This window comes from Macaca mulatta, chromosome 1 (genome assembly GCF_049350105.2).
Source record: "Macaca mulatta isolate MMU2019108-1 chromosome 1, T2T-MMU8v2.0, whole genome shotgun sequence".
NCBI lineage: Eukaryota > Metazoa > Chordata > Mammalia > Primates > Cercopithecidae > Macaca > Macaca mulatta.
This window is the reverse complement of record NC_133406.1, coordinates 108130529-108157163: the sequence shown is the minus strand read 5'-3', so window position 1 is coordinate 108157163 and position 26635 is coordinate 108130529. Positions and strand designations below refer to the sequence as shown.

General features: G+C 37.5%; 3 protein-coding genes across 3 annotated transcripts; 1 reads left to right on the top strand and 2 right to left on the bottom strand.

Moving 5' to 3' along the window:
- Positions 1 to 2717: 2717 nt before the first annotated feature.
- On the top strand, positions 2718 to 3889 carry OR6K6 (olfactory receptor family 6 subfamily K member 6). Its single transcript, XM_028827294.2, has one exon. It carries the CDS (start codon positions 2814 to 2816, stop codon positions 3843 to 3845), a length of 1032 nt encoding a protein of 343 aa, XP_028683127.1. The 5' UTR covers positions 2718 to 2813; the 3' UTR covers positions 3846 to 3889.
- Positions 3890 to 9782: 5893 nt separating this feature from the next.
- Positions 9783 to 17685, bottom strand: OR6N1 (olfactory receptor, family 6, subfamily N, member 1). Its single transcript, XM_077941605.1, has 2 exons — positions 17511 to 17685; positions 9783 to 12187 (listed from the first exon to the last, which is right to left on the bottom strand). The coding sequence occupies exon 2, from the start codon at positions 12167 to 12169 to the stop codon at positions 11231 to 11233; it is 939 nt and encodes a 312-aa protein (XP_077797731.1). The 5' UTR covers positions 12170 to 12187; positions 17511 to 17685; the 3' UTR covers positions 9783 to 11230.
- A 4542-nt stretch (positions 17686 to 22227) lies between these two features.
- On the bottom strand, positions 22228 to 23181 carry OR6N2 (olfactory receptor family 6 subfamily N member 2). Its single transcript, XM_001114852.5, has one exon. The coding sequence runs from the start codon at positions 23179 to 23181 to the stop codon at positions 22228 to 22230; it is 954 nt and encodes a 317-aa protein (XP_001114852.3).
- Positions 23182 to 26635: the final 3454 nt, after the last annotated feature.

Below are 26635 nucleotides of genomic sequence, written 5' to 3'. Positions count from 1 at the left end.
GTCATATTTTAAGAACTTTGTTACATGAGTAAAATATTATAATAAGGGTAAATGAAATCTGGAAGGGATATCAGAAAGAATATGGTTCAGCTAACAGTATGAAGATACTGTTAATGTCTAAGGTCTTTTAGACATTAAAATCCTATTGAAACCCTAATAATTGTGGATTCTTGAAGAGTCACAGAGAAAGTTACTGCTTTTCTTCAAAGTCAAGTCTAATCTAATTCAAGTGTTTCTACATTACACAAGAAATATTTTTAGGTTGAACTCCTTAGACCCTATGAAATATCTTTAGCAATAGGATTGTATTGATGTTCTTTATGTATTTCAGGAACAAGAATAATATTTATTTACGTTTGTATAGCCCTTGAACCTATGGCATCATTGACATAGCAGAAGATCAATCAATATATGAATACTAGTTGAATAAATGTACGAACGATGAATAATGATGCAGCTTTACTACTGAGAAGGGCCCCATTCATACAGCAACAAAGTAGTCACTCTGTTTGGCTTTTATGAGCCACTTAGCACCTATTTTCTTGTCTTTTGGTATAGCCCTATGTTTCCTTCTCTGTCCTTCCCTATTCTCTATAATGATTGCTCAGCATGATTATTCAATGGCTTAGAAAAGAAAAACATAGGAAGGACAGAGAAGTGGATGTTTTAGTCAGAAGACAACTCCCATCTTTTATACCTTTCCTCTTAAAGGTTCTGTCTTTCTGCTGAGCACTGTTGCTTTTTCCCTTGGAAGTTCCCTTGCAAGGGAACAAGTAACTACCTTCCTCAAAGTTTAAGGTGCAAGGCAGAGGCATCTTTTAAAATGTAATTGTCCTAGTCTGACAGGAGAATCGCTTGAACCTGGGAGGCAGAGGTTGCGGTGAGGTGAGATTGCGCCATTGCACTCCAGCCTGGACAACAAGAGCAAGACTCCGTCTCAAAAAAAAAAAATTAATAATAATAATAATAATTAATTTTCCTAGTCTGAAATGAATTTATTTGTATCTGCTTTCGACCTATTGAAGAAACCATGTCAACTTTCTCACCTCACACCCAAGACAGTCCTAAATATACTGAGGTACTCAGAGTAGGAAACAGATAGAATGGCCAATGAGTCCTGAGTTATATTTCTCATTGTGACACACAGGATAGTCTTGAACTTCTACAGCAAAGAGACCTGCATCCAAGTTACTGCTTTGGATCCTGGCTATGTAAATGTGGACAAGTTATTTCTTCTCTCTTGTTCTCAATTTTTCTAGCTGTAAAAAAAATGACAACAATCTCTCTATAATAGAGAGAAAAATGAGATAAAATATGTAAAGTAAAATATGTAAAATGCCCAGGATCATGACCATAACCACTACAAGGCAACATTTCAATAACACTAATTCATTTCTCTTATATGATTCATTCTAGGAGCTTTCAGTTCCCTTGTGGAAGATAATGCTGATAGGCAAATATTTAAAATGCAAGGACAGATGTATTAGATGTCATGAAAGGGAAAAAATAGTACTCCTCTTAAGAGTCAGAAGAAAGAGTGGTTACTTTTGGCATGAAGGATCAATGACACTTCCACAACAATGGGGACATTTAGTAGATATTGACACCTAGGATTCCAATAGGAGGATACCAAGAAAATGGAAGGAAGGAATGGCATAAGCAAAAACAGAAATGCATGACATTAGTCTTATATGGTTGAGCTACTGAAAATGTAGGATACTTGGCTCCAAAATTTGATGGGAACCTGATTAGAGAAGGCAATGGTTATCAGAGGCTAATACTTTGGAGCTTTATCCCTGAATGTTTTTGAAGAAAATAAAAGAGGGGCAGTAAAGAAAGATGCTGGGAATATTCATCTGTAGAATGACTCATTAGAGGTAAAGAAGATCAGTGAAAAAGAAGATAACATAGTCAACATGAGAGGTAATGTTAATTGCTATCACTACATTTAGTTAGCCTTACAAAAAGTTTAGTTGCCTTTTAATCCTCACAAACAGATGTTGGTTTGATTCCCATTGCAGCTGATTTCTGTGATACTTCTTTCCCAAGGCAGCCATAGTTACAATAAAACTAATTTTTAAAATTTCAGAACGATTTTCTTACTCTGGCTTTTAGATATGGCCTTCATGGGAGGGATGACGTCTGTGGAGATGGAATTATTTGCTTGACCAGAAATCAATGGCCATTAATCAGCTGCAAGGCAATTCTGGAAAGATTTTTAGTTGGAGCAGCTATCAATATCAACAACTGATATGGGAGAAAGAGAGAGGGGAGTTACAGAGAAAGCAGAAGATGCAAAAAGGAATATTTTCTGATTTCTGAGTGCTTACCATTGGATGAGGAACAGACATGCTACTATGAAACCAACAGAAAAAAAGACAAGGCTATAAAGATGAATTATTTAGATAGGCTCAGGCTAGATATCAGTGCTGGGGAAGATGGGCAGCAACATAAAAAATTGCTGGAAAAAGAGCTCCAATAATGTATGTTTAAATTAATAACTTTTCTGAAGAACAAGAGTAAAAAAATAGTTTTAAATGAAGGTACAAATTTTAAGGCTAAAAACAGAGGGACAGAAGCAGAAATTTAAAAATGACCAAACCTACAGAAAATATTTCCAGATAATGAAATTTGTGTGTTGCTTTGCTTTTTGCACATCAGTTGAAGATGTTTACCAGAAAACAAAAAGGTATTTAGGGGTCCAACAGCAAATATTTCAGATAATTTTAGAATGGACGTAAAGCTTAAGAGACATTTCTAACTGGTCTCTTCAGGATTCCAGAATCAAGTTGAGTAACTCATTACAGAAAGGAATGAAGCAATATTCAGTGGGGAATCAACATTCCAATTCTAGGAGTCTCTTGTTTCCTCTTCTGTCTTCACAGATGACACAGTTGATGGCCAGTGGGAATCAGACAATGGTGACTGAGTTCCTCTTCTCTATATTCCTGCATCCTCAAAGAGGTGGACTCTCATTCTTTATTCCCTTGCTTCTCATCTATGGATTCATCCTAACTGGAAATCTAATAATGTTCATTGTCATCCAGTTGGACATGGCCCTGCACACCCCTATGTATTTCTTTATCAGTGTCCTCTCCTTCCTGGAGATCTGCTATACCACAACCACCATCCCCAAGATGCTGTCCTGCCTAATCAGTGAGCAGAAGAGCATCTCCGTGGCTGGCTGCCTCCTGCAGATGTACTTTTTCCACTCACTTGGTATCGCAGAAGGCTGTATCCTGACAGCAATGGCCATTGACAGGTACCTAGCTATATGCAATCCTCTCCGTTACCCAGCCATCATGACTCCCAAGCTTTGTATCCAGCTGACAGTTGGATCCTGCTTCTGTGGCTTCCTCCTTGTGCTTCCTGAGATTGCATGGATTGCCACCTTGCCTTTCTGTGGCTCCAACCAGATCCACCAGATATTCTGTGATTTCACACCTGTGCTGAGCTTGGCCTGCACAGATACATCCCTAGTGGTCATTGTGGATGCCATCCATGCAGTGGAAATTGTAGCCTCCTTCCTGGTCATTGCTCTATCCTACATCCGGATTATTATGGTGATTCTGGGAATGCACTCAACTGAAGGTCGTCACAAGGCCTTTTCCACCTGTGCTGCTCACCTTACTGTGTTCTTGCTATTTTTTGGCAGTGTGGCTGTCATGTATTTGAGATTCTCAGCCACCTACTCAGTGTTTTGGGACACAGCAATTGCTGTCACCTTTGTTATCCTTGCTCCCTTTTTCAACCCCATCATCTATAGCCTGAGAAACAAGGACATGAAAGAGGCTATTGGAAGGCTTTTCCACTATCAGAAGAGGGCTAGTTGGGCTGGGAAATAGATACAGATCCTGGAGACTCTAAAAAGCCTCTTGGAAGAGCAAAATTTCACTGTTTACTTATCTTTTCCATGTCGACCCTCTTTTCCTATTGCTACAGCTACTTGTTCTATTATTTTTTAAAAGAATGATAAACTGCTATCAGGGGAAAACCCCACCCCCAATATTTATCATGGGTTCTTTTCTTTCTATTTCCCTAAGAATCTTGGCTGGTTTGAGAAACAAAGGGAAAGAGTACAAGAGAGAGAAATTTTAAAGCTGGGTGTCCGGGGGAGACATCACACATTGGCAGGATCCATGATGCTCCCTGAGCCATAAAACCAGCAAGTTTTTATTAGCGATTTTCAAAAGGGGAGGGAGTGCACGAATAGGGTGTGGGTCACAGAGATCACATACTTCACAAGGTAATAAAATATCACAAAGCAAATGGAGGCAGGGCGAGATCACAGGATCACCGGATGGGGCAAAATTAAAATCGCTAATGAAGTTTCGGGCACGCATTGTCATTGATAACATCTTATCAGGAAACAGGGTTTGAGAGCAGATAATCTGACCAAAATTTATTAGGCAGGAATTTCCTCATCCTAATAAGCCTGGGAGCGCTACAGGAGACTGGGGCTTATTTCATCCCTTCAGCTTTGACTGTAAAAGGCAGCCGCCTTAAGGGGGCCATCTATAGACCTACCCTCAGGGTGCATTCTCTTTCTCAGGGATATTCCTTGCTGAGAAAAAGAATTCAGCGATATTTCTCCTATTTGCCTTTGAAAGAAGAGAAATATGGCTCTGTTCCGTCTGGCTCCCAGGCAGTCAGAAGTCTTCTCTCTCTTGTTCCCTGAACATTGTTGTTATCCTGTTCTTTTATCAAGATGCCCAGATTTCATATTGTTCAAACACATACACTCTACAAACAATTTGTGCAGTTAACGCAATCAACACAGGGTCCTGAGGAGACATTCATCCTCTTCGGCTTATGAAGATGATGGGATTAACAGATTAAAGACAGGCATAGGAAATCATAAGGGTATTAATTGGGGAAGTGATAAGTGTCTATGAAATCTTCACAATTTATGTTCAGAGATTGCAGTAAAAACAGGTGCAAGAAATTATAAAAGTATTAATTTGGGGAACTAATAAATGTCCATGAAATCATCACGATTTATGTTCTTCTGCCACAGCTTCAGTCGGTCCCTCCGTTTGGGGTCCCTGACTTCCCGCAACAAACTGCTGTATACAGGCTGTGGATGGTAAGTGGATGGCCCGTTTACGTCAATGCCCATACTATGCTTGTGGTAGCTGAAGCAGTATAGATGGACTCTCTTGCTTTTAACACAGGTTGGCTTCCTCCTTGCACTCTAGCAGCGAGGCTCCTGCTAGTCTCTTCAGTGATGTGACATGCTAGTGGAGCCGGGAAGCAGAATAGAAGAGGTATGACAGACAAGAAAGTTCTGAGAATTGCTACTGCTAACTTCCCCAATACCCTTTCTGGAAATGCATCCCCTGTCATTTGGCATTCCATATAAATAAATCGTTTCCTGATACTAGAGATTGGTCTTCTCCACTTTTAGCTCATTTAATTCCCAAACTCATTTCAGCAAAGGTGAACTGATTATGTACATGATGTGTTACAGAATTTTAGACCCCAAGGGGTTCCACAAAAATTAATAACAGTCTACTACATGTCTTGAGCACATTACTATTTAAAATATTTTCACAGGTATAAATCCTCTTGAAATCTAAAATACCCTGAAGTAAATGGGTCAGGGATCACTATTATTTAAATCTTGAAACTAAAGCTCACAGAATAATGACTTGCCTAAGGTCATATACATAGTGACAGAGCTGGGATTTAACCTTAGGTACTCTACTGTATTCTCTGTCCCCAATAAATATATAAGTTTGTGTAATTTACTTGATGTTCAAAAAGCTAAATTATGCAAACTTCTTTTCCCCAAAGTTTAATGAAACCTTACCAGTTTTCAATGAGTCCTAGGAGTTAATGATTCTTTCCTCCATGAATTCCTCAGCCCTCATGTGATTGTGGCATCATGGAAAGACTATGGGACAAGAAGATTTAAGGACTGTATTTTATACCTTTTTCTGACACTAAGTTGTGCCATTTTGGATGATCCACTTAATTTGCTGGCCTTTAGCTTCCTCTATAATTATGTGGTTGGATTAGATCAGTGATTGCTCAAACCGATCATTAACATTTGTGGTTCAGAAAATCTGAAAGTGAAGCCTGGCCTTTTGCATTTCTAAAAATCTCCCAGAAAATTCAGATGATGGGTAAGATTTAGGAACAGCTGTGCTGGATGATCACTAAGATCATTTCTAGTCCTGAGGCTATTTAATACTCATTTTTAACAATTTCCTAACATGTATTATCTCATTTATCATCAACAATTCTATTTAATAAATATGAACTTTTTACATGAGAAACATGATACACAGAGTTGCAATAACTAGTCCAAGTACACAGAGATAATTATTTTGAATCTAAGGCAGAAATTCATTATGTCTGGTCCCAGAGCCATGTCTTTATTGACCATGATCTCATACCTAGTTCACAGGCTTTCATCCTAATCCCAAAACTTAAGAGAAGTTCTAAAGGAAATATGGTATTCAATAAGTAAATGCAATGACAAATTATCATACGTTAAGTGGTGAAAGGGTTTATTCCTCAAGTCATCAAGATTTATTTATTTTTTAAAAGTTTGAGTAGAAATTCTATGGCACCCTGTTAGGTGCAGAGGATTCACTTAGTGGCTATCATATGAGTGGTCTTGCCTTTGGAGGCCTTGGAGTCTAATGAATCATTATTGCTGCTATTAATGAGAATGTCATTACCCATAAAATTTAATGTTTTTCTTGTCATGAGATGAGATAATCCCTATGGATTCATTGTTCCCAACCCTAGGCCATTTTATTTCCTCTAAACCTTCTGAAGTTTTTTTGTGTGTGTTTGAAACCTCTTTAGATGTGTACCCTTTTTAATTCTCTTCTCTCTCTCAACCTTGCACATTGATTCTTTTCACAAAGATATCCTTAACCTTTATGACTGAACCTCAGAAATAATTACTTTTTAATACTGTTGCCCCCAGCTTCTCAACCTGGTTCCAAACTACTGCAGTCTTTAAGAAAGATTCCTCACACTAATATCTCTGGCACTGATTTTAGGACCAATATTGGCCCTTATTTTGATATGTTTTTTTTTTTCTTTTTGTTTCTCTTGCTATTAATATAGTTTTGTTTGTCCCACATCTCTCATTAGACTAAGTAGGGGTTCACTTATAGCAGAAACGTTTTCTCATCCTTCTGATTGCCAGAACACAGTATATAATTCTGCAGATTATCTGTCAACTATCCAAGCTTTGTTCTTGGCTAGTGCACCAACTGACTAACAGGTTGGGCTGGCTGAGAGAATTGGTGGATCAAGGCCTGTGGGAAGAAATGAGACAGAGTGAGAAGGGTCAGCCTTTGAGGTCAATGATAAGCAACGCACATATCGGCCTAAGATAACAGAAGGAGAAGGAGTAAAGAATGGAAAACTTGCCACCCAAGTGGAAACAGAACTCAAAGGAGCCAGGCTAAAATAATAAGTCTATCCAGATCCTTCAGTACTTTATTTTTAGGTACCCCTCTTAATTTCTTCTTAGTGCCAGCCTTAGTTCAGTATAGGGCTCTCTCCTATTAGTTTGGCATTCTTACCTTTTCCTTAAGGTCATCTGTGTAAAAGAATAGTCATTTGTCCTCATTTGCTCTGAACCTGAAGTTACCTTGGAAGACATCTAGTTCTGTCTTTAGGTCTTTGAAGAATCACCACACTGTCTTCCACGATGGCTGAACGAATTTACACTCCCATCTACAGTGTATAAGCATTCCTTTTTCTCTGCAGTCTCGCCACCATCTACTATTTTTTGACATTTTAATAATAGCCATTCTAACTGGTGTGAGATGGTATCTGTTCATGTTCTTTGCCTACTTCTTAATCGGGCTGTTTGTTTTCTGTTGTAAATTTGTTTAAGTTCCTTATAGATGTTAGATATTAGACCTTTGCCAGATGCATATATACACAAAGGAATATAAAGCATTTTTTTTATAAAGACACATGCACATGTATGTTCACTGAACCACTATTCACAGTAGTAAAGGCATGGAATCAACCCAAATGCCCATCAATGATAGACTGGGTAAAGAAAATGTGGTACATACACACCATGGAATACCATGCAGCCGTAAAAAGGAATGAGACCATATTCTTTGCAGGGACATTGATGGAGTTGGAGGCCATTATCCTCAGCAAACTAACACAGGAACAGAAAACCGAGTACTGCATGTTCTCACTTATAAGTGGGAGCTAAATGATGAGAACACATGGACGTATGGAGGGGAACAACACACATTGGAAACTTCCAGAAAGTGGAGAGTGAGAGGAGGGAGAGGAGCAGAAAAAATAACTAATGGGTGCTAGGCTTAATCCCTGGGTCATGAAATAATCTGTACAACAAACCTCTATGACACAAGTTTACCTATATTACAAACCTGCACATGTACCCCTGAACTTAGAATAAAAGTTAAAAAAAGACATCTATTTTTTTCTACATCTAAATATGTGAACTCCTCATCAGCATATGACAAAAAAGGTAATTTAGCCTCTGCTTGAACATTTAACTAAGGTGGCTTTCCCATTGTTAACTAGTTCCAATAACCAGAAAGCTTCTCTTTATTAGAGTAGACTTAAGGTCTCATTAAGACTGAGAACTTCAAAATCCTAATGTCTAAAGATTAATCATGGCTTTTCCACTAACCAGCTTTACAACCTTGAAAACTGAGACAGGTGTTCTGGGTCTTAATATTTCTATCTATATTATGGGAGTTTCATAGATTGTAAAGACTATATATATAATATATGTTATATATATATAATCATATATACATATAAAAATACTGAGCACAGTGCCTATAATGTTTAGCAGTTATTTTTTACTATTGTTATGAGATAAAAATTACTTATAGGGCCAACATGTTGGAAAAGTCCAGAGGATGCTATTAAATCTTTAGTTTCTGCTTTCTGAAATCCTAGTAGCAATAGCTGAGTTCCCCAAATTTCACAAAATGACTTTCTCAGGGCCAAGAACTGAAACCGTTACATAATATTTTGATACAAACAAAACAGCAATTTACCATTTCACAGGTAGAAAATGCTATGGTTCATGCCTGTAACACCAATTATTTAGGAGGCTGAGGAGGGAGGATTGCTTGAGGCCAGGAGTTTGAGGCTGCAGTGATCAATACACTCCAACCTGGTCAACAGAGTAAGACCCCAACTCCAAAAAAAAAAATAAAATAGAAAGAAGTAGAGTCCCATTTATGATGCAGCATTGTTCCTTCATGTTAGAAATTTATTAACTTTCATAAGACACAGTTATTTTTATTTTGGACTTGGAAAATTATCAGTCTTGTAATTGAATGCTTTAGTGAAAGAGTCAAAAATTCTCAGAGTATGAGGTTAAACGATGCTTCTCTAAAACTGGGGCAAAGAACATCATTCTCTCAGTTTAAATCATTTTCTTTAAACAGGGAGGGAAGTTCCAAGGAACAAAGCAACCCTGGCAGCCGCTCAGCCACTGCATTTTTGTTTCCAAACCCATAACCTGGTTGTTATGTTTTAAACTATTACTTTTATATCTTAGTCCTTTTCCTTTCCTTCCCTGGTCCTTTTAAAGATTAGAGAAACCTAGCCTGGAAGGATGAATACTTTTCTTAATTCAGAGTCCCTGACTCTGACTTACTCAATAGTTTTGGCAAGTTGTTTCATCTACCAAGTTCTGAATTTCTAATATTTCAGAATAGATACAATAGTTGCTATGCATGCTTTCATAAAAATGGCTAACTGACTTATTCTTCAGTTTTCAGTTTAAATGCAACTTTCTCAAGGAAAGAATGCATGTTTATCTTAATACTACTTCCTGCAATTATAATTAATTATAACTAATTATAAATTAATTGTAATTTTAACATTTATATTCTCAACTCTTTTAAAACACCCTAAAGATAGGACCTGGACATATATATGTCTTGTTCATTGCTTTTGTAGGGCTGACACTGCGTCTGATATATAGTAAGAGCTAAATAAACGTGTTAAATTGAATGTATGGATGGATGAATACCTTTAAAAGTGTGGTGTTAAAAATACTTTGTGATCTTCTTAGGAAGTTCTATAGAATTCAAAGATTTCTTGTAGCTAATATTTGATCCTCCATTCGTGGAAGGACACATAAAGAATACATAATATTAGCTATTAATTAAATCCCCAGATCTTTCATATGCTACACTTTAGAATTATTTTTCACATGTTTCAAGAAATAATTAGCCATCTCTTAAATAAAGAAATGGTCTAACGTAAAAGTAATCCTATTTCTTGCCACTGACTCGACTCCCATACTTTCTTACATTACACTGGGCATAGATATTAGGACCACTAAGACAGGTACATGAAACTTGTCCAAACAGAACTGTGACAAACTATACTTTTCAAGTACACTATACTTGTATACTATACAAGTATTCCTTCTGGCTAGTTTGCTCCTTTCCTTTGGGGAAAACACCTGGAAAGTATTTTTGTTTATTTATGTTTTACTAGATATTGTTCTAAGACTCAGAGTAATGATGAGAGGTCTTGCAGAATAAAATAAAAATAAGTCCTTATTTATTTACTATCACCTACATGTCAGACACTGTGCACTGTGGTTTACAAATCTTAACACTAATATTCAAAAGACTCTTCAAGAAAATATCGTTATCAAATAATGAAATTAAGACTCAGAGATGCTAAGTTACTTTCTAAAGATTAAGTATTTAGCAAGTGACTGAACAAAATATGATTTAAATCCAGATATATGTGAGTTCAAAAAACATGCTTTTTTCTACTGTACCAGTCTTCTCCACATGAAATGATTACAAGTGGTACAAAAAACATCATGAATTTCATATTCTAAATTTTATTTAGCACATTTTGTTTAGGACGTGACTGACTATATTTACATTAAGTGAAGTAAATTTGAAAAATGCCTATATATATAAAATAGGTAAGACACAAATTTTAAAAAATCCTAAGTATGATACATAAACATCTGAGTTTTGAAAATCACTGCACCACATCATGTTGAAGGGATGTGTACTTTCCCTAGTCTCTGGTCTCAAACCGAATGTGGCTCCAGCAGACAGTATGAAGGTCGCTGTAACACTGAAAGTCAGTCAGCACTTGCTGCAGCTGCACCACCCCACATAGAAAAGCACTGAATTTTTGGTTTCTCGTCTCTGGCCACTGTTGATCCCTGCGGTCACCATACCCTCAGGTCCAGCCTTGGCCTACTCCCAGCCCCAACTCATGCCAATATCCCAATTCTCTTTAGCTGCCTCCTCATAGCCTCCTTGATCTCCTTGTTGCGCAAGCTGTAGATGAAGGGATTGAGGAAGGGTGTGAGCACTGAGTAGACCACTGCCAGGGCCCGGTCATAGTCCAGTGAGTAACTCTTCCTCAGCCGCACATACATGAAGAGAATGCTCCCATAGAAGACGAGAACCACAGTGAGGTGGGAAGCACACGTGGAGAAGGCCTTCCTCTTGCCTGCAGCTGAGGGAATTCTGAGCACTGTGCAGATGATCCGCACATAGGAGCAGAGGATCAGCAAGAAGGTGGCTAGGATCTTGCATGAATTTATAACAAAATCTACTAGGACATTTATAGACGTATCAGTGCAAGCCAAACTCAGTAGAGGAGGGAAATCACAAAAGATGTGCTGAATGCGATTAGGGCCACAGAATGGGAGGCGTGAAATCAAGGAAATTTCAACTACTGGCCCAGCCAAGCCTCCCAACCAACAGCCAATGGCAATCTCTGCACAGAGTGTTGGGGTCATGAGGGTTGGGTAGTGGAGGGGCCGGCAGATGGCTAAATACCTATCGTAGGCCATAGCTGTCAGGAGATAGCACTCAGTTGCTCCAAGGGAGTGAAAGAAATAGATCTGCAGGAGACACCCAGAGAACGAAATGGTCTTTTTCTCACTGAGCAAGTTTGCCAGCATCTTAGGGATGGTGGCAGCTGTATAGCCAAGCTCTGAGAAGGAGAGAATGCTGATAAAGTGGTACATGGGTGTGTGAAGCTGGGAGTCCAGGCAGACCACCAGGAATATCAGCAGGTTTCCCAACATAGTTGTGAGATAAACGAGAAGCAACAGGAGAAAGAGATAAATCTGGACTCCCTGGAGATGGGGGAAGCCCAGGATGATGAATTCTGTTACCTGGCTCCAGTTCCCTGTGTCCATTGCTCACCATTCATGTCCCTAGATGTGAAGTGTGGAAGGACAGGAAAGAAAGTTGAACTATAGAGGTTCTAACAAGAAGGCAACCCTCAAATTACTATTGCCCTCCCTTCACTCACCTCCAAAGTAAAACCCTCTCAATAAATGCTTTGAGAGGTCAACATTTCAATTCCATACGTCCCTGCCCTTCCTGTCAACAGCCTCCTTCAGACTATTCACCTTTATGTTTAGTCTTCCCTGACTAACACAGCTCATTTTTGGCCTTCCTAATCCATCCTGTAACCCAGTTGATTTTCTCAGTAGAATCTATATAGATTTTAGAAATTTAAGTGTTTCTAATCCAAGGTATATATTAACATTTATACATATTGTTCGTCTAAGATACAAATCATCATTTATACTGATAATATATTGATACTGTACTGGACCAAATAGATATAATTTGAATATTATTTTCTAACTTCTTATTTTAATTTGTTTTCTTCTTCAACTTTCTGGCTACCAAAGAATCAACTATTTTCCCTTCTGCTCCCTCCTATTCCTTTATGAGAACTCAGGTCTGCTAGCATCTTTCAGGGGCATGTAAGTCAGAATTTAGACCTCTTTTGGACACTGGTGAGAGCTCCAGTCAAAAATAAGAAGGTTGTAGTAAATAAAAGAGCCAAAGAAAGACAGGAGGAAAATCTATATTTCTGCATTTCAATTTCAGACTGTGGCCACTTCATCAATTCTTCCTGCCATTTCCCCCTCTATCAACTTCAAATGCTCTTTTCTGGTTTATTGCTTCTGTAGATATTACATATACATGCTCTGCTGTGTTGAAGTCCATGTAACAACAATTGAGTATTTTCAGTACTCTAGGTATTATACTTAGAACAGGGACTAAACAGATAAATAAAATGTGACACCTGATGCTAACAAACTAATATTCTAATACAGAGTATAGAGAAACAACTAACTATTATACAACTCTTTCATGGAATACTCTATCAACGTAAAAACCTGCTATTATTCTCATTTACTAAACAAACAACAAAGCAAGAGCCTTAAATTCTTTCTCTTTACTCATCCCACAGCCACTGCTCTATTTCTAAGTCCCTAAAAGAAAACTCTTCCAAGAGTCGGCTATATGCATTGCCTTTAATGTCTCTCTTTAAGTTCCTTCTTAAACCCACTCTAATTAGATTTGCATTACCACCACGCCATTAAAACCTCCTTTCTCATAGACATTAATTATCTAAGATTTCCTGGATCCAACGGTCATTTCTCACTCTTCAGCTTATTTCGACTATCTATGTATCTTGACAGTGTTGATTTATCCTGCCTGTTCACACACTTCCTTCACTTGATTCTCAGGGTACTATACTTTTGGTTACTTTCTATCTTATTAGTCATTCTTTCTCATTCTGCATCATTAGTTTCTCCTCCATGCCCCACCCTTTCAATGTCACAGTGCCCATGGTCCATGTTTAATCTTTTCTTTCCTCTTCTATATAAACTCAAATCATCTGCTAATGCCATCCAATACCAGAGCTTTAAACACTATAAATGTGTTGAAGACATCTAAATCCATATCTCAGGCAATATTTTTCTCCCCTACTCCAGACTCATATATTTCACTACCTACTCACATCTCCTCTTGTAAGTCTAAGAGCCATCTCAAACTGAACTCCTGGGGGCTCTACCCCTAGTCTTCACCATCACAAATGATGGCAATTGCAATCTTCCAACTGACAGACTAAACTCCTGCAGTCATCCTTGTTTCTGTCTTTCTCTCATATATCCAGGAACTGACTGTGTTTTACCACCTTGGTCCAAGTCACTTTTATCTTACCTCTATTACTGTAATTGACTCCTAACAGATCTCCCTACTTGCATTTGTCCACTTGTAGCCTCATCTTAACACAGCAGAGTGATCCTGTTAAATTTTAAATTAGGTTCTGCATTTCCATTGATCAAATGTGTTCAGTGACATATCATTTAACAACCTTTGCTGTAGCTCTTTTCTTCTTCTTGAATCTCTTTCACCATTTGGATAGCTCTTTCATTGATTTTATCTTTGCTCAAATTTCACCAGCTCAACTACCTGGGCCACCCTATATAACAGCAATGTGCCTCCATCCTTACATCCATATTCCGTACTGCTATTGCCTTTCTCTACTTAACTTTTAACTTTTTTTCCAGAGGACTTATCATGTTCTAACCTGTAAAATGTACTTATTTCTTATTCCTATTGTTTATTGGTTCTCTCCTCTTTGAGAGTATAAGTTCCTTAAGGGCAAAGTTTTTTTCTTTTCTATTTTGTTTACTGGTGTATGTCAAGTCCTTAGAGCCATGTCTGAAATATAGTTACAACAACTCAATAAATATTTATGTAATTAATATGCAAATCAATTAAGATAACTGCTAATTTGCATATGTAGTAGGAGTTACGAGCCATGGGCTGGATATGGAGATAAATCAGGAAAATTTCATAGAACACAGACTTTATTATTATTATTATTTTTGGAGACAGCATCTCCCTCTATCACCCAGACTGGAGTGCAGTGGCAGGATCCCTGCTCACTGTAGCCTTGACCTCCCTGGCTCATGCAATCCTCCCGCCTCTGCCTTTGCAAGTAGCTGGGACTACAGGCATGCGCCACCACGCCTAGCAAATGTTTGTGTTTTTGGCAGAGACAGGGTTTAGCCATGTTGCTCAGGCTGGTCTTGAATTCCTGGGCTCAAGTGATCCGCCTGCTTTGGCCTCTAAAAGTGCTGGGATTACAGGCATAAGCCACCTTGCCTTGCCAGAATATATAATTTTTATTTGAAGTGAATAAAGTGTCAGAATTTTTTAGATGGAAAAATGAAAAAACAGTATTTGAAACAAAAGGGAGTGCTTGTGCAAAGGCCAAGAGTTACGAAAGACACCGAGTCTTCTCCTTCTGCCTTCCAGTCTTCTTATCACTTCTTCCCTCTCCAGGATCCTAAAATTCATCCAGACTAACTTTGTTTACTCTGATTTTTCTTGGCATTTTTCTAAACCTAGGGAGCATGTCCATCCCATACACAAAAGCCTTTCTCAATACAAGACTTAATATAGGATGTTTCTCTACTAAGATTCCAGAGAACTACTTCTGGGCCAAACTTTTATATGGATGATTTTGCTTTAGCACAATTGCTTTATTATCCAAAATTTCTTTGTCTTAGTTTTTCTCACTGCATATCCATGTCTATCCACTGCCCAATTCTGCCTTCTGTTTCCTTGGAGTCTTGGATGCATACCTGCCTTCTATAAAGGATTATCCCTAAATGTCTACTTCTTCTCAGACCCTTATTTTCTAGATGTTCTACATTCCTTCCCTTCTAAATATAAATAAAAGGTTCTATTCTAGAGCTGCCTCTTTCCTTCTCTGGGCTCCAGTCCCACTCACAGATGAGTTGTCTAGACTCTGAACCCTTAACTAAATTTTCAGATCTACATAGATGGCTGGTCAGAAGATTGAATATGAGAAGCCAGTATCTTGTCCTCTCCTTTCTAAGAAGGTAAAGTTTCCACATAACTCCAAATACTTATTATCACACTATACATTGTATCATCACTCATTAATGACCAGCTATTTTTCACTCCCTCCATACTCTGCCTAAGCAATCAAAGTCACCAGGATCAGATCAAGTATTATTTTCCATGGAAAACTGGCACCCCCAACTCCCTCATCTTACAAGTTCACAGTTCTCAGAGGTTTGGACCATTTCCTTCTCTTCTTCACACCCGCTTTAAGATGGCAAAAATACCGATGGTTTTCCCTTTTTTAAAAAAAATTTATTTTATTATTTCTAATTATGATTGTAACTTCTAGTACAGATAAACCTTAAGTTAGTGTTGAAAAAAGCTTTAGGAACTATGCCTCTCTAGTGGCCCCCATAATTTTGGATTTCATTGGATTGTTAGAATATCTTAAATGTATTATATATTTCCAACAGTTCATAAAAAGAAAAGACCTTTAAATATCACAAAAAGGAAGGCTAAAATAGAAGGATAAATCATGTGTATCAAACTTCATATTGTACTTATGTTTCTAATTTTGATTCAGCCCAGCAAAAACTGGTATCTTCTCACTCATAAAGGAATTCATGTCCCCACAAATGGGCATCCACCCTCTGCCTGGATTTACAGCACTGGAAGCTTCCTGACCCATAAGACAGTTCTCTCCATTTTTGAAATGCTTTAGTTTACAACTATCCCTTCCAATGACCAGAAATCTGGCTTTCACCATTATTCTTTGCTTTGCTCTGTGATACAACCCTACTGCTCTGGTCCAGAGTCATGTTTTCAAATACTCTTTTCATCAGCATTATAGCAATTTCAGTGTTTGCCAAGTGAGTTTCTGTATTTAGCCTAGACTGCTTTGTTTGCAGTGTACCCTCTCTAGAAATACGCTTTATTTTTTATCAATCTGAAGACACTTGAACCATTTTCTAGCTCAAGTCTGTTATTTTTTCCCCTAACCATCTAAGTTAAATACTGTTCTTTCACACTTCTAAATTCTCAGTAGTACTTTCTCACTGTCCCCCCAAATATATCCTGTAATGCACTGCAATTATTTTCCATGCATATGTCTTATCACTCCAAAGCAACTCTCTGTGAGCTTCTTGAAATTAATGAGGAAACTTCATACCATGTCGTACCTCCTAGAGTACTTAGCACAATGCCTGATATATCAGAGTTATGGTGGGTAATGAAAAAGAGGGTGATCAAGATGACTTGTGTATCTCTTCCACTCATCGGTTACTCATCTACTCCCATTTCCTGATATTGGAATCAGGGCTCTCTTAAAACCTACCACATATACAAATTTACATTTATCTTACTTAGGTCCATTGAAATCCTAGTTTATTCCCCTAATTCTAGAAAGCTTTTAGAATATATGCCTTGAATTATTTTCTTCAGATACCACAGCTGCATTATTCATAGTTCATAATTGTTTAGGCATACGGCCAAAGATCTGGGGGTGAGAAGGGGGATACAATTTTAGAGATTATCTCACTCAATGTCTTCATTTAAAAAAAACAAACAAACAACAACCAAAAAAACTGGGATCCAGAAAGGGGAGAAGACTTGTTCCAGTTTACACAGTTAATTAGAAATATAGTCAATTTACTAATTTTGAAGCCAGACTCTTCACTATAGCATTTGAAAAGCAGAATAACTGTTTTTTAAAATAGTTTCTGTGTTTGAATTATGTGTTTTATGGACCCTGATTATTCAAAACCTCTCCATATTTCTGAATCTTCTAGGTCTCTTAGTGATCAGGCTAAGAAGGAATGTGAAGATGAAAATACCTGCTTGATAAAGTCTTACCTAGAGATTGATGCTGGGGAGGGCTCTGCTACAGCTTAACTCTGGAAGCCCGGCCACTACTCAGAGTCTAAAATTCAAAAAGAACTTCCTGCTCACTTCCTATGTCTCATTTGCAGTATTATACCCAGCCACTCCAGGGGCCTGGAGGGGTTGAAGTTTATCACTTTGATGGAACCTGTGGGAATAAGTTAAACCATAAAACAAATTCTTCTCCCATAAAACCTGGATTCTTGATAGGGTTCTTACAGAGGCAGAAGCCCATGGGCCTTCTGAGCAGACCTCCTGGGGTCACTAAAGTGCTCTCTCAGGAAGGGAACTGACATACAGCAAGTTCATTAGCTAGTAGTCCTTCATTACCTATTAGTTACTACAACAATAACTACCAGTCCAAGTTGAGATAGAACATGTCTCAAGGCAATTACTTCCTTTAGTAAATAACAATAACTGGTGTGAAAACTAGGTTCAAATGGGTTCCTGTATTGCATGACTTGGGAGTAAGCATACAACTTTCAATTATGATAGGATCTTTATAAAATGTAACTGACCTTCTCTGACCCTGAAAGCGTGAGGACAGGGAGACACGGAGGACATAAATACCATTAAGGCCGACTCCTCATCTTGTCTGTTGCTCATATTTATAGCAGTTATATGCTGTCTTACACACTGCATTCTCCTCTCCACTCTAATGTTACCTGCTCCGTAAAGAGTGCTGCTTCAGAACCCTGGATTTCAGTTCCAGCCATTCTTCCAAATACTTATGTGACATTAGGCACTTCATTAAGCCTTGGTTGGCAATACTGCCAGAAGGGTGGATTTTAAATATTCTTGCCACAAAATAAAAATGATAAGTACTATATGTGAGGTGATTATGTTAATTAGCCTAATTTGAGCATTCCACTCTGCATACATGTATCAAAACATCACATATATAATTGTTTGTCAGATAAAAATTTTAAAAAGTATAAAGAAGATTTACTTTCCTCATATAAAAGTAATAATCAAATGTGATAATGTAAAAAGGTACTTACAAACTATAATATAAACTATGAGAAGAATTAAATAATTTTTGTCACTTTCCCCATCCCACCCACACTTTCAATATTCTTCATCCAAGTTTATATTTTTTTTCTATCTCCTACTTTCTTTCTGGAAGATTTTTTTTTTTCAAACTGAGTTGCAAGTATTTAATATTTTGTTTGTGGTAAATAGATTTTTAACTAATAACATAATTTTTGAGTCAAAGTATTATTTTGTTTTTTGATTTGTATACATAGAGTTTAAGTAATAATTTTATTTACTTAATGACTAAAGATTTATTCAAGTTTTCTAAATCCCTATAAGGCAATTAAGGGTTAAATAACCACTACCTTTTAAATTAAATTTTCCACCTTGTCAGTTTCATTTCAATTACTTTTTTTCTGTGAACTAGAATATCATCTATTCCTAAAATATGTCCATCAATTCTTCTAGAATATCACCTATCCCTAAAATACGTCCATCAGTTCTGCTACCCTCCCTCCAAATGTTATTCTGTCTCTACTTGTGTTGGGGTAAATGTTTAATGACTGACTTTCCTCTAACAAAGATTCTCTACTTCATTGAACTCTAGTTCTCTTTTTGACTAAACCTCAACCTTGGCTTACAAAATCTATAGACTGTCAGCAAAAATTATTTCATCCACCGTCCCCACCTTCCCTCCCCCACCACATGTATTAAAAGACTTAAACACTGACATAGTTTCTAAGAGCTCAAGGCCATAGATGATCCTAGCATCTCTTTAAGTGCCTGCCTGAGAAAAATCAAAGCTACCAAAATAATTTATGTCTATGTGTGTGTGTGCGTGTGTGTGTGTGTTTGTGTGTGTGTATATATTTTTATATCTGTATATTACTGATTAAATCTGTCCTTACCACTTTAGCGTCTGCATTGTTTAGCTTTGACATAGCCTACCATTTTTAAAAAGGCCCTGATTTATAACATGTGCTGATTGGCATAGTGCTAATACTCCCACTGTATCTGATTCCAAGCTATTGGTGCCACAGAATTTCTAATAAGTTGTCAATCATTTCTCAAAAACTATGAGCAGACTTTAGCACATAACTGCCGGTCTTTTTTATGTTATCACATGACTTGAACCTGTAACTCCATTGACTTCCTCAGTACTAACTAACCTCTCACCCTCTTGTAATGTCTTTTACCACCACTGTTCACAGAAAATGACTGTATATAGCAAAAATAGTAGCAATGTACTGTGTGTTTATTTTACAAAAATATATGATAAAATAGTGTGGATGACAGCAGGGAGGATTTGGAATAAAGGACATACATATATGTGCAAAGGTTCTCTACCTAGTTCATGAATCTGGTGAGACAAAACACATAACAAATCAAGAAAAGCAGATTTGTTACTCATAGACAGGCAGCAATGAGAAACAGAAGCCTGGGGTTCATGACAAGCCCATTCCCACAGCTCAGGAAAGCTGCCCAGACTGAATGGACTTTTACTACACATGCCCCACATTGCACCACAGCGGAGGGACCCCAAAAGCACTAGTCTTTGGAAAACAGATAGACAGTTAATTATAAACATACATTTATCATGCGTCCTAGCAATCCTACACTTATGCATTTTCTCAAATGACATGAAAATGTATGTTTACACATAACCATATCATGTTAAAAATGAATATTATCTAGAGATAGCTTACTGGCCCACCAAAGTCTGTGAGTAAAAAAATACAGATCCAGAAAAGATAACCTAGTATGATGCACAGTGACTAAGTAAGGACCAGCTACCAGTATTATCCAAGGACATTCAAAAGGCAGATGTAGACAAGTTGAGGTGGGATGTGCAGAAAACAGGTGAGTACAACTAAGGAAGACCAATGCATTCTGTGGATGAGTGAGTTTCAGTAATGATTAGAATCATTATGTCATTGTTAAAGGCCAAATATGTTATTGACCAGGTGTGGGTAAGATTCATTACATGTTTCATTCATTACACTTGCATCGAATACTCGTCCTATTTAGGTGCTGTGCTAGATTCTGGACATACAACAAATTAAAAAACTGAAATAATTTGAGACGAAATCTAGTTTATAGATGCTTGTAGGAAAGAATGACAAACTATATGTATCTATACATACATAAATGTCCACAAACACATAAATTGCCATACATATTTTGAAGAGAAGCAAAACACACTTCAGAGATAAAAATGAGTGACATAAATTAGACTGAGTGTTCAGAAGTCCTCTCAAAGCAGGCATCACTGCAAATTGATATTTGAACAGAAAAATCACACAATTAAGAGGAGTGAGCGAAATGAAATATTGGGGAAAAAACAGGGTGAAGATCCTGAAGCCAGAAAAATCCGTAATGTATTTGAAGACCTGAAAGGGTAATCAGGTAGCTAGGGAAGAGGGAGCTGAGGGAGAAGAGGTATGAGTCTATGTTGGAGAGGAAGGCAGGGAAGAATTTTGTTTAGCCTTATAAAGTATGGTGAGGCTTTGAATTTTATCTTAAGGGCAATTGAGAATTTCTCATGTTTTTATAAAATGGTATATACAATTCAGATTTCAAATACATTACTTTATATTTTGTGTGGAAAATATATTAGAATAGAATGAGAGTAGGAGAAAGGAATGTGGGTAGAATATTATTATATTAATCCAGTTGAGAGATGTTGGCAATTTACACCAGGGTAGAAACATTAAAGTGAATAAGAAATAAATTGATTCAAGAATATATTTTGTGAAAAGATCGGCATACATTAATAGTTGATCACAATTATGAGTGGAAGAAAAGGAAGCAAAATAGAATATTTAAACTTTTCTAGAAGAAACACAGGGAAACAAAAGCATCAAGATTTCATGGTTAGAAATTTTAAGAAATCAATTTTGACATGTTAAGTTTTAAATTATTAAGAATTACAATCCAGGCACTGTTGATAAGTGGGAAGTTGAATATATAAGTCTAAATCTCGGAGAAAAAATGTGGTTTGGAGATAAAAATTTAAGAGCCCTTGTGATAGACAGAGATCGTATTTAAATCCATAAGAATAACTCTGAGTATCTAGGGATATAGCACAGCAGGACAACGAAGGCTGGGAAAGACTCACCAGAAAGATAAGAAGAAAATTGGGAGGTAATGATGTCATGAGATTTAGGGAGACTTAAGGAGTAAAAGCTAAGAGAGTTGAGGAATAAAAACTGGTCGTCTGTGTCAAGAGTTTAGGAGAGAGGAAGGAAAAGAAGTTTCTGATGAATTTGGCAGCATGGAGGTCAATAATGGCCTTCACAAAATATTAGTTGGAAGGTCTGAGCCAAAATAAGATTGGAATAAGCTGAGAAGTGAATATGAAGTAAAGAAGAGGAGATATGGTGTTTTGAGAAGTTTGACTGGAAAAAGGAGCAGAGAAATTGATCTCTAGCTGGATGCATATGTGTGGCCAAGGAAATATACATGCTTATTTTTTAAAAGAAGAATGTAGATACTAAAATATTCTTAAATGCTGACATAAGTGATCAAGTAAAAAATGGAAAAAGTAGAGATGTAGAAAATGAGAAAACCATAAAGAAATGAAGTATTTGAAGAGGTGAAAGGAAGTGAAATTCAGAGCACGTGTGATGATGGGAAGATTATTCAAGGCCAAGCTAAAGGGACATAGAACTTTTATGAATTGAACATTGAGGTGAGAAAGGACATTGGAAGAAAGTCAATGGTGAGCAACACTAGCTTTATCTCTCTTCTGGAAGATGGTCCTCCTGATGCCTTTAATGACTTCCTTGTTACGAAGACTGTAGATAATTGGATTGACCATTGGTGTTAGTACGGAGTAAACTACAGCAAGTGTTCGGTCAAGGGTCAGTGAATAGCTCTTCTTTAGCCGCACATACATGAAGATGATGCTCCCAAAGAAGATGAGGACTACAGCAAGATGTGAGGCACAGGTAGAAAAGGCCTTCTTTCTTCCCGATGCTGTTTTTATCTTCAGCACAGCCCCAATGATCCTTGCATAAGAAAACATGATAAAGTGGAAAGTGATAAGAATTATGAAAGCATTAGTGGCAAAGTCCACCAGAATGTTAGTGGACGTGTCCTTGCAGGCTAAGCTCAGCAAAGGTGGAAAGTCACAGAAAATGTGTCGGATTTCATTGTAAGCACAGAATGGGAGCTGGGAGACCAGGATGACCTCAGAAATGGGACACAGGAAGCCACAAATCCAACAAGCAGCAGCCATCTTGGCACAGAGTGTGGTGGTCATAATTGCAGGGTACTGGAGGGGCCGACAAATGGCCAGGTATCTATCATAGGCCATGGCTGTAAGAAGGTAGCATTCAGAAGCTCCCAAGGAGTGGAAGAAGTAGGTCTGAAGGAGGCATCCTGCAAAAGAAATGGTTTTCTTCTCACTGAGAATATTAGCTAGCATCTTAGGGATAGTGGTAGCTGTATACCACAACTCCAAGAAGGAAAGAACACTGACAAAGTGGTACATGGGTGTGTGCAGAGCTGCATCCAGTCGGATGACTGAGAAGATGAGCATGTTGCCACAGATGGTGAACAGGTATGCCAACAGCAGCAGGACAAAAAGCCAGCCCCTGACATAGCCCACACTGGCAAAGCCAAGGAACACAAATTCAGCCAGGCTTGAATGGTTGTGTTGATCCATGGGAGGCTGAGGTAAAGAAGGAAAGAAGAAAACATTGGATTGATATGACTGCTGAATCCAGCCAAAACTTCATTTCTCTCTCCCTCTTTTTAACTTAAAAGTAGCACTAAAATTACTACTATTACTCTCACTACTATTACTATTACTGTAAAAATAGTAATAGCTAACTCTTCTTAGCACTTAACTATTCATCAAACATTTTTACAAGTGTCTTGCATTCAATATTTACTTAATTTGTATACTTCAATGAGATAAGCACCATTGTTTTGCCTATTTTGCAAATAAGAAAATTCAGGAATAGAGAGAAAGAAACAATTAGAAGACTTTTCTATTTCCTATAGATACTATTTCAAGGAAACAACATTTAGACCATCCTCAAACATTCTAGCTCTGTACTGTATGACTGTTTCCAAACATTCTAACTCCTCTTCCCAGGTCATAGTTTTTTCTTCAGTTAAGTCTTAAAGAGTGAATTTTGGGCATGAGATTAATATAGTAGCAAATCTTTTCTTATTGTTCAGTTCAGTTCATATTTATTGAACAAATATGTGTCAGGTAGAAAGAACACAAAATTCAGCAACGTACAGTCTCTGCCACCAGAAAGCTTACAACCCTATAGAGAAGCAGCCATCTCAATAGGATTTGTAAAGTACGGAACACTTCAGAGTGCCTGAGAAGTGGCTCATTTCTCAGGCCCGGATGACTGAAAAAAAACTTTTAGAGGAAGCCCATAAGATGAATTTTCCAAGAAGATCTGGGATCAGCTATGTAAAAGAGAAAAAGAAATATTTCAGACAAAAATAAAAGCACTGAGCAGCAAGCAGCCCACGTTAAGGAAACACATGTTCCCCTCTATGGTAAGCAAACTGGGAAAGCTCACTCAGTGCTTTAAGACCTTAGCTCCATAGATGTAGGGCATAACTGAAGAATGTTTGCTAGATGAGTGACCTGGTCAGATGTAGACTTTTAAAACATAACTAAAATTTAGCTATTCTGACCTCAAGCTCGGAGATGAAGGTGTGAATTTGCCTTGTGGGTACTGCTGACAGGAAGATGGGTTAGGGTGGTTAGCGTGTTTGGTGTAAGAATGCAGATTCGGCCGGGTGTGGTGGCTTACGCCTGTAATCCCAGCACTCTGGGAGGCCAAGGCGGGCGGAAGTCAGGAGATCGAGACCATCCTAGCTAACACGGTGAAACCCCGTCTCTACTAAAAAATACAAAAAAAAAAACCTAGCCGGGCGAGGTGGCGGGCACCTGTAGTCCCAGCTACTCCTGAGGCTGAGGCAGGAGAATGGCGTGAAACCAGGAGGCGGGGCTTGCAGTGAGCTGAGATCGCGCCACTGCACCCCAGCCTGGGCGACAGTGCGAGACTCCATCTCAAAAAAAAAAGAAAAGAAAAGAAAAAGAATGCAGATTCAAAAACAAACATGATAAGTGGCAATAAACATGCATCTTGTGTTTTCATAAAATCAATTATATAAATACAGGTGAAAAGTATATAGCTGGCTTGGTGAAATTTCATACAAAATACTATTCTAATTATTCTTAAGCAAAACGTGTAACAGATGCAAAAAGAAAACAACAAAAATCACAATGCAACTTTAAATGCATAAAATGGCAACCAGTGCCAGTCACACCAGACCCTGTGTAGATCATACTGCAGTTGAAGAGAACTGCCCAATTCTAGTTATCATACTGACAAACCAGTCTCTTGCTTATTTTCATCATCCTAACACTCGTCACAATGGCTGTCACATTAAAAGTATTCAATAAGATATTAATAACCAAACGAATTAATTTAAACAATTCATTTAATAATTAGTAGACCAATACTTTCCCTGCACCTCTACCGCTCACCCAACACCGAGCATTTCTTTCAAACTCAAATGCCCTGCAGTAGAAATAAACTTCTTGGTTTGATATTTTAGAATTTGAAATTCATTGGAAGCAGTTGACACTTAAAAGACCCTTCTTGATTCTCTTCTAAACTAAAGAGACTGTACATTCACCTCTCCAATTACGGGAGACAGATATGTTAAAAAAGAAATTCTTGCTTCATTACATTTCATTTTCTTCCAAGTCATCTCTCTTCTTTTCTCCATCTGGGAACTGCTTCTCATCCTTCAAAATCAGATCAAATCTTAACTCCTTAAATATACTTCTACTGAATCCCTCAGAAAAAGAATTATACATTCCTTTTCTATGCCCTCATAATATTTACATTTAGCACATTGTTACCTTTTTAACAAGTCTGTCTTCCCCATAAATTGTTAAGATCTTTGAGAGCAAATGTAGTACTTCATTAATTATTATATATTTTCCTGCTGATGCCTGGAACAGTAAGCATAGAATTGTGAACTCAATTAATGTTGTATTCTAGCCTAAATTTAAGTTACATTTTCTCTATTGCACCCGAACACATCCTTTTTGTTGTCTTCTTAGCAATTTAAAGCTTACAGTATTCTAATAAACTTAGCTTCTCAAATTTAGTCTGGCCTCAACTTTCCCTAATCCTGTTGAAAGACCCATCATTGCTTCCCCCTGACTCAGAGAAATTAAATTCAAGAAATAGTTTTGATCATCTTTTGTGTGCAAGGAACTGTTGTTGGTAATGTTTCCCCTTTATACCAGTTAGATTTTCTGATGCCAACTGTATTTGTAGATCAAGTAAGGTCTAGCAAACATAATAATTTCAGGAGCACCCTAAAGGCCTCTGGACCCCAAATTATTGCATGACCAAATGTCTTTACTCTTCCAAATAGAAAATCTCTGTAAGGCCTTCTCTAGGATAAGCATTTTCAAATGCAGCTTCTCCTGAGAGAATACAATATAAATGTTCCTCAACTTACAAAGGGGTTACAGCCAATAAACCTACCATAATGAAAATAAGTTGAAAATGCATGGAATATACCCAAACATCCTATGTTAGCCTAGCCTCCCTTTTGTGTGCTCAGAGAACTTGCATTAGCCTACAGTTGGGCAAAATCATCTAACACAAAGCCGATTTTATAATAAGGTATTGAATATCTCATGTATTAATCTGTTGAATATGTATTGCTTTCATATTACTGTAAAGTAGAAAAAATGTAAGTAGAATTATCGTTCATTGGAGACTGTCTATACCCCTTTAGATGTTCTCAATCACAGCCTCTATTTTACAAATAATTGTTTAAGAAACCTCTACTTTCTACCATCTGTGTCAGCACTTGACCAATCTGTGACAGCACACACATAAGATAATTTCTTGTCTCTCAACGTTTTAAAAGCAAATGTTTGCTAAACTCTTGGTTGTAGAATGAAGTAAGAATCAAATGGAGGGAATGGTGGACAAGATGGCCTTCAAAGTCTCTTCCAAATCTGATACTCTAAGATTATCAAAATTGAATTATTTCAAGTCCCAGTTGCTTAACTCACATTTTCACTAAACTGATTGTTGGATTTCAAAGTAGTGCCT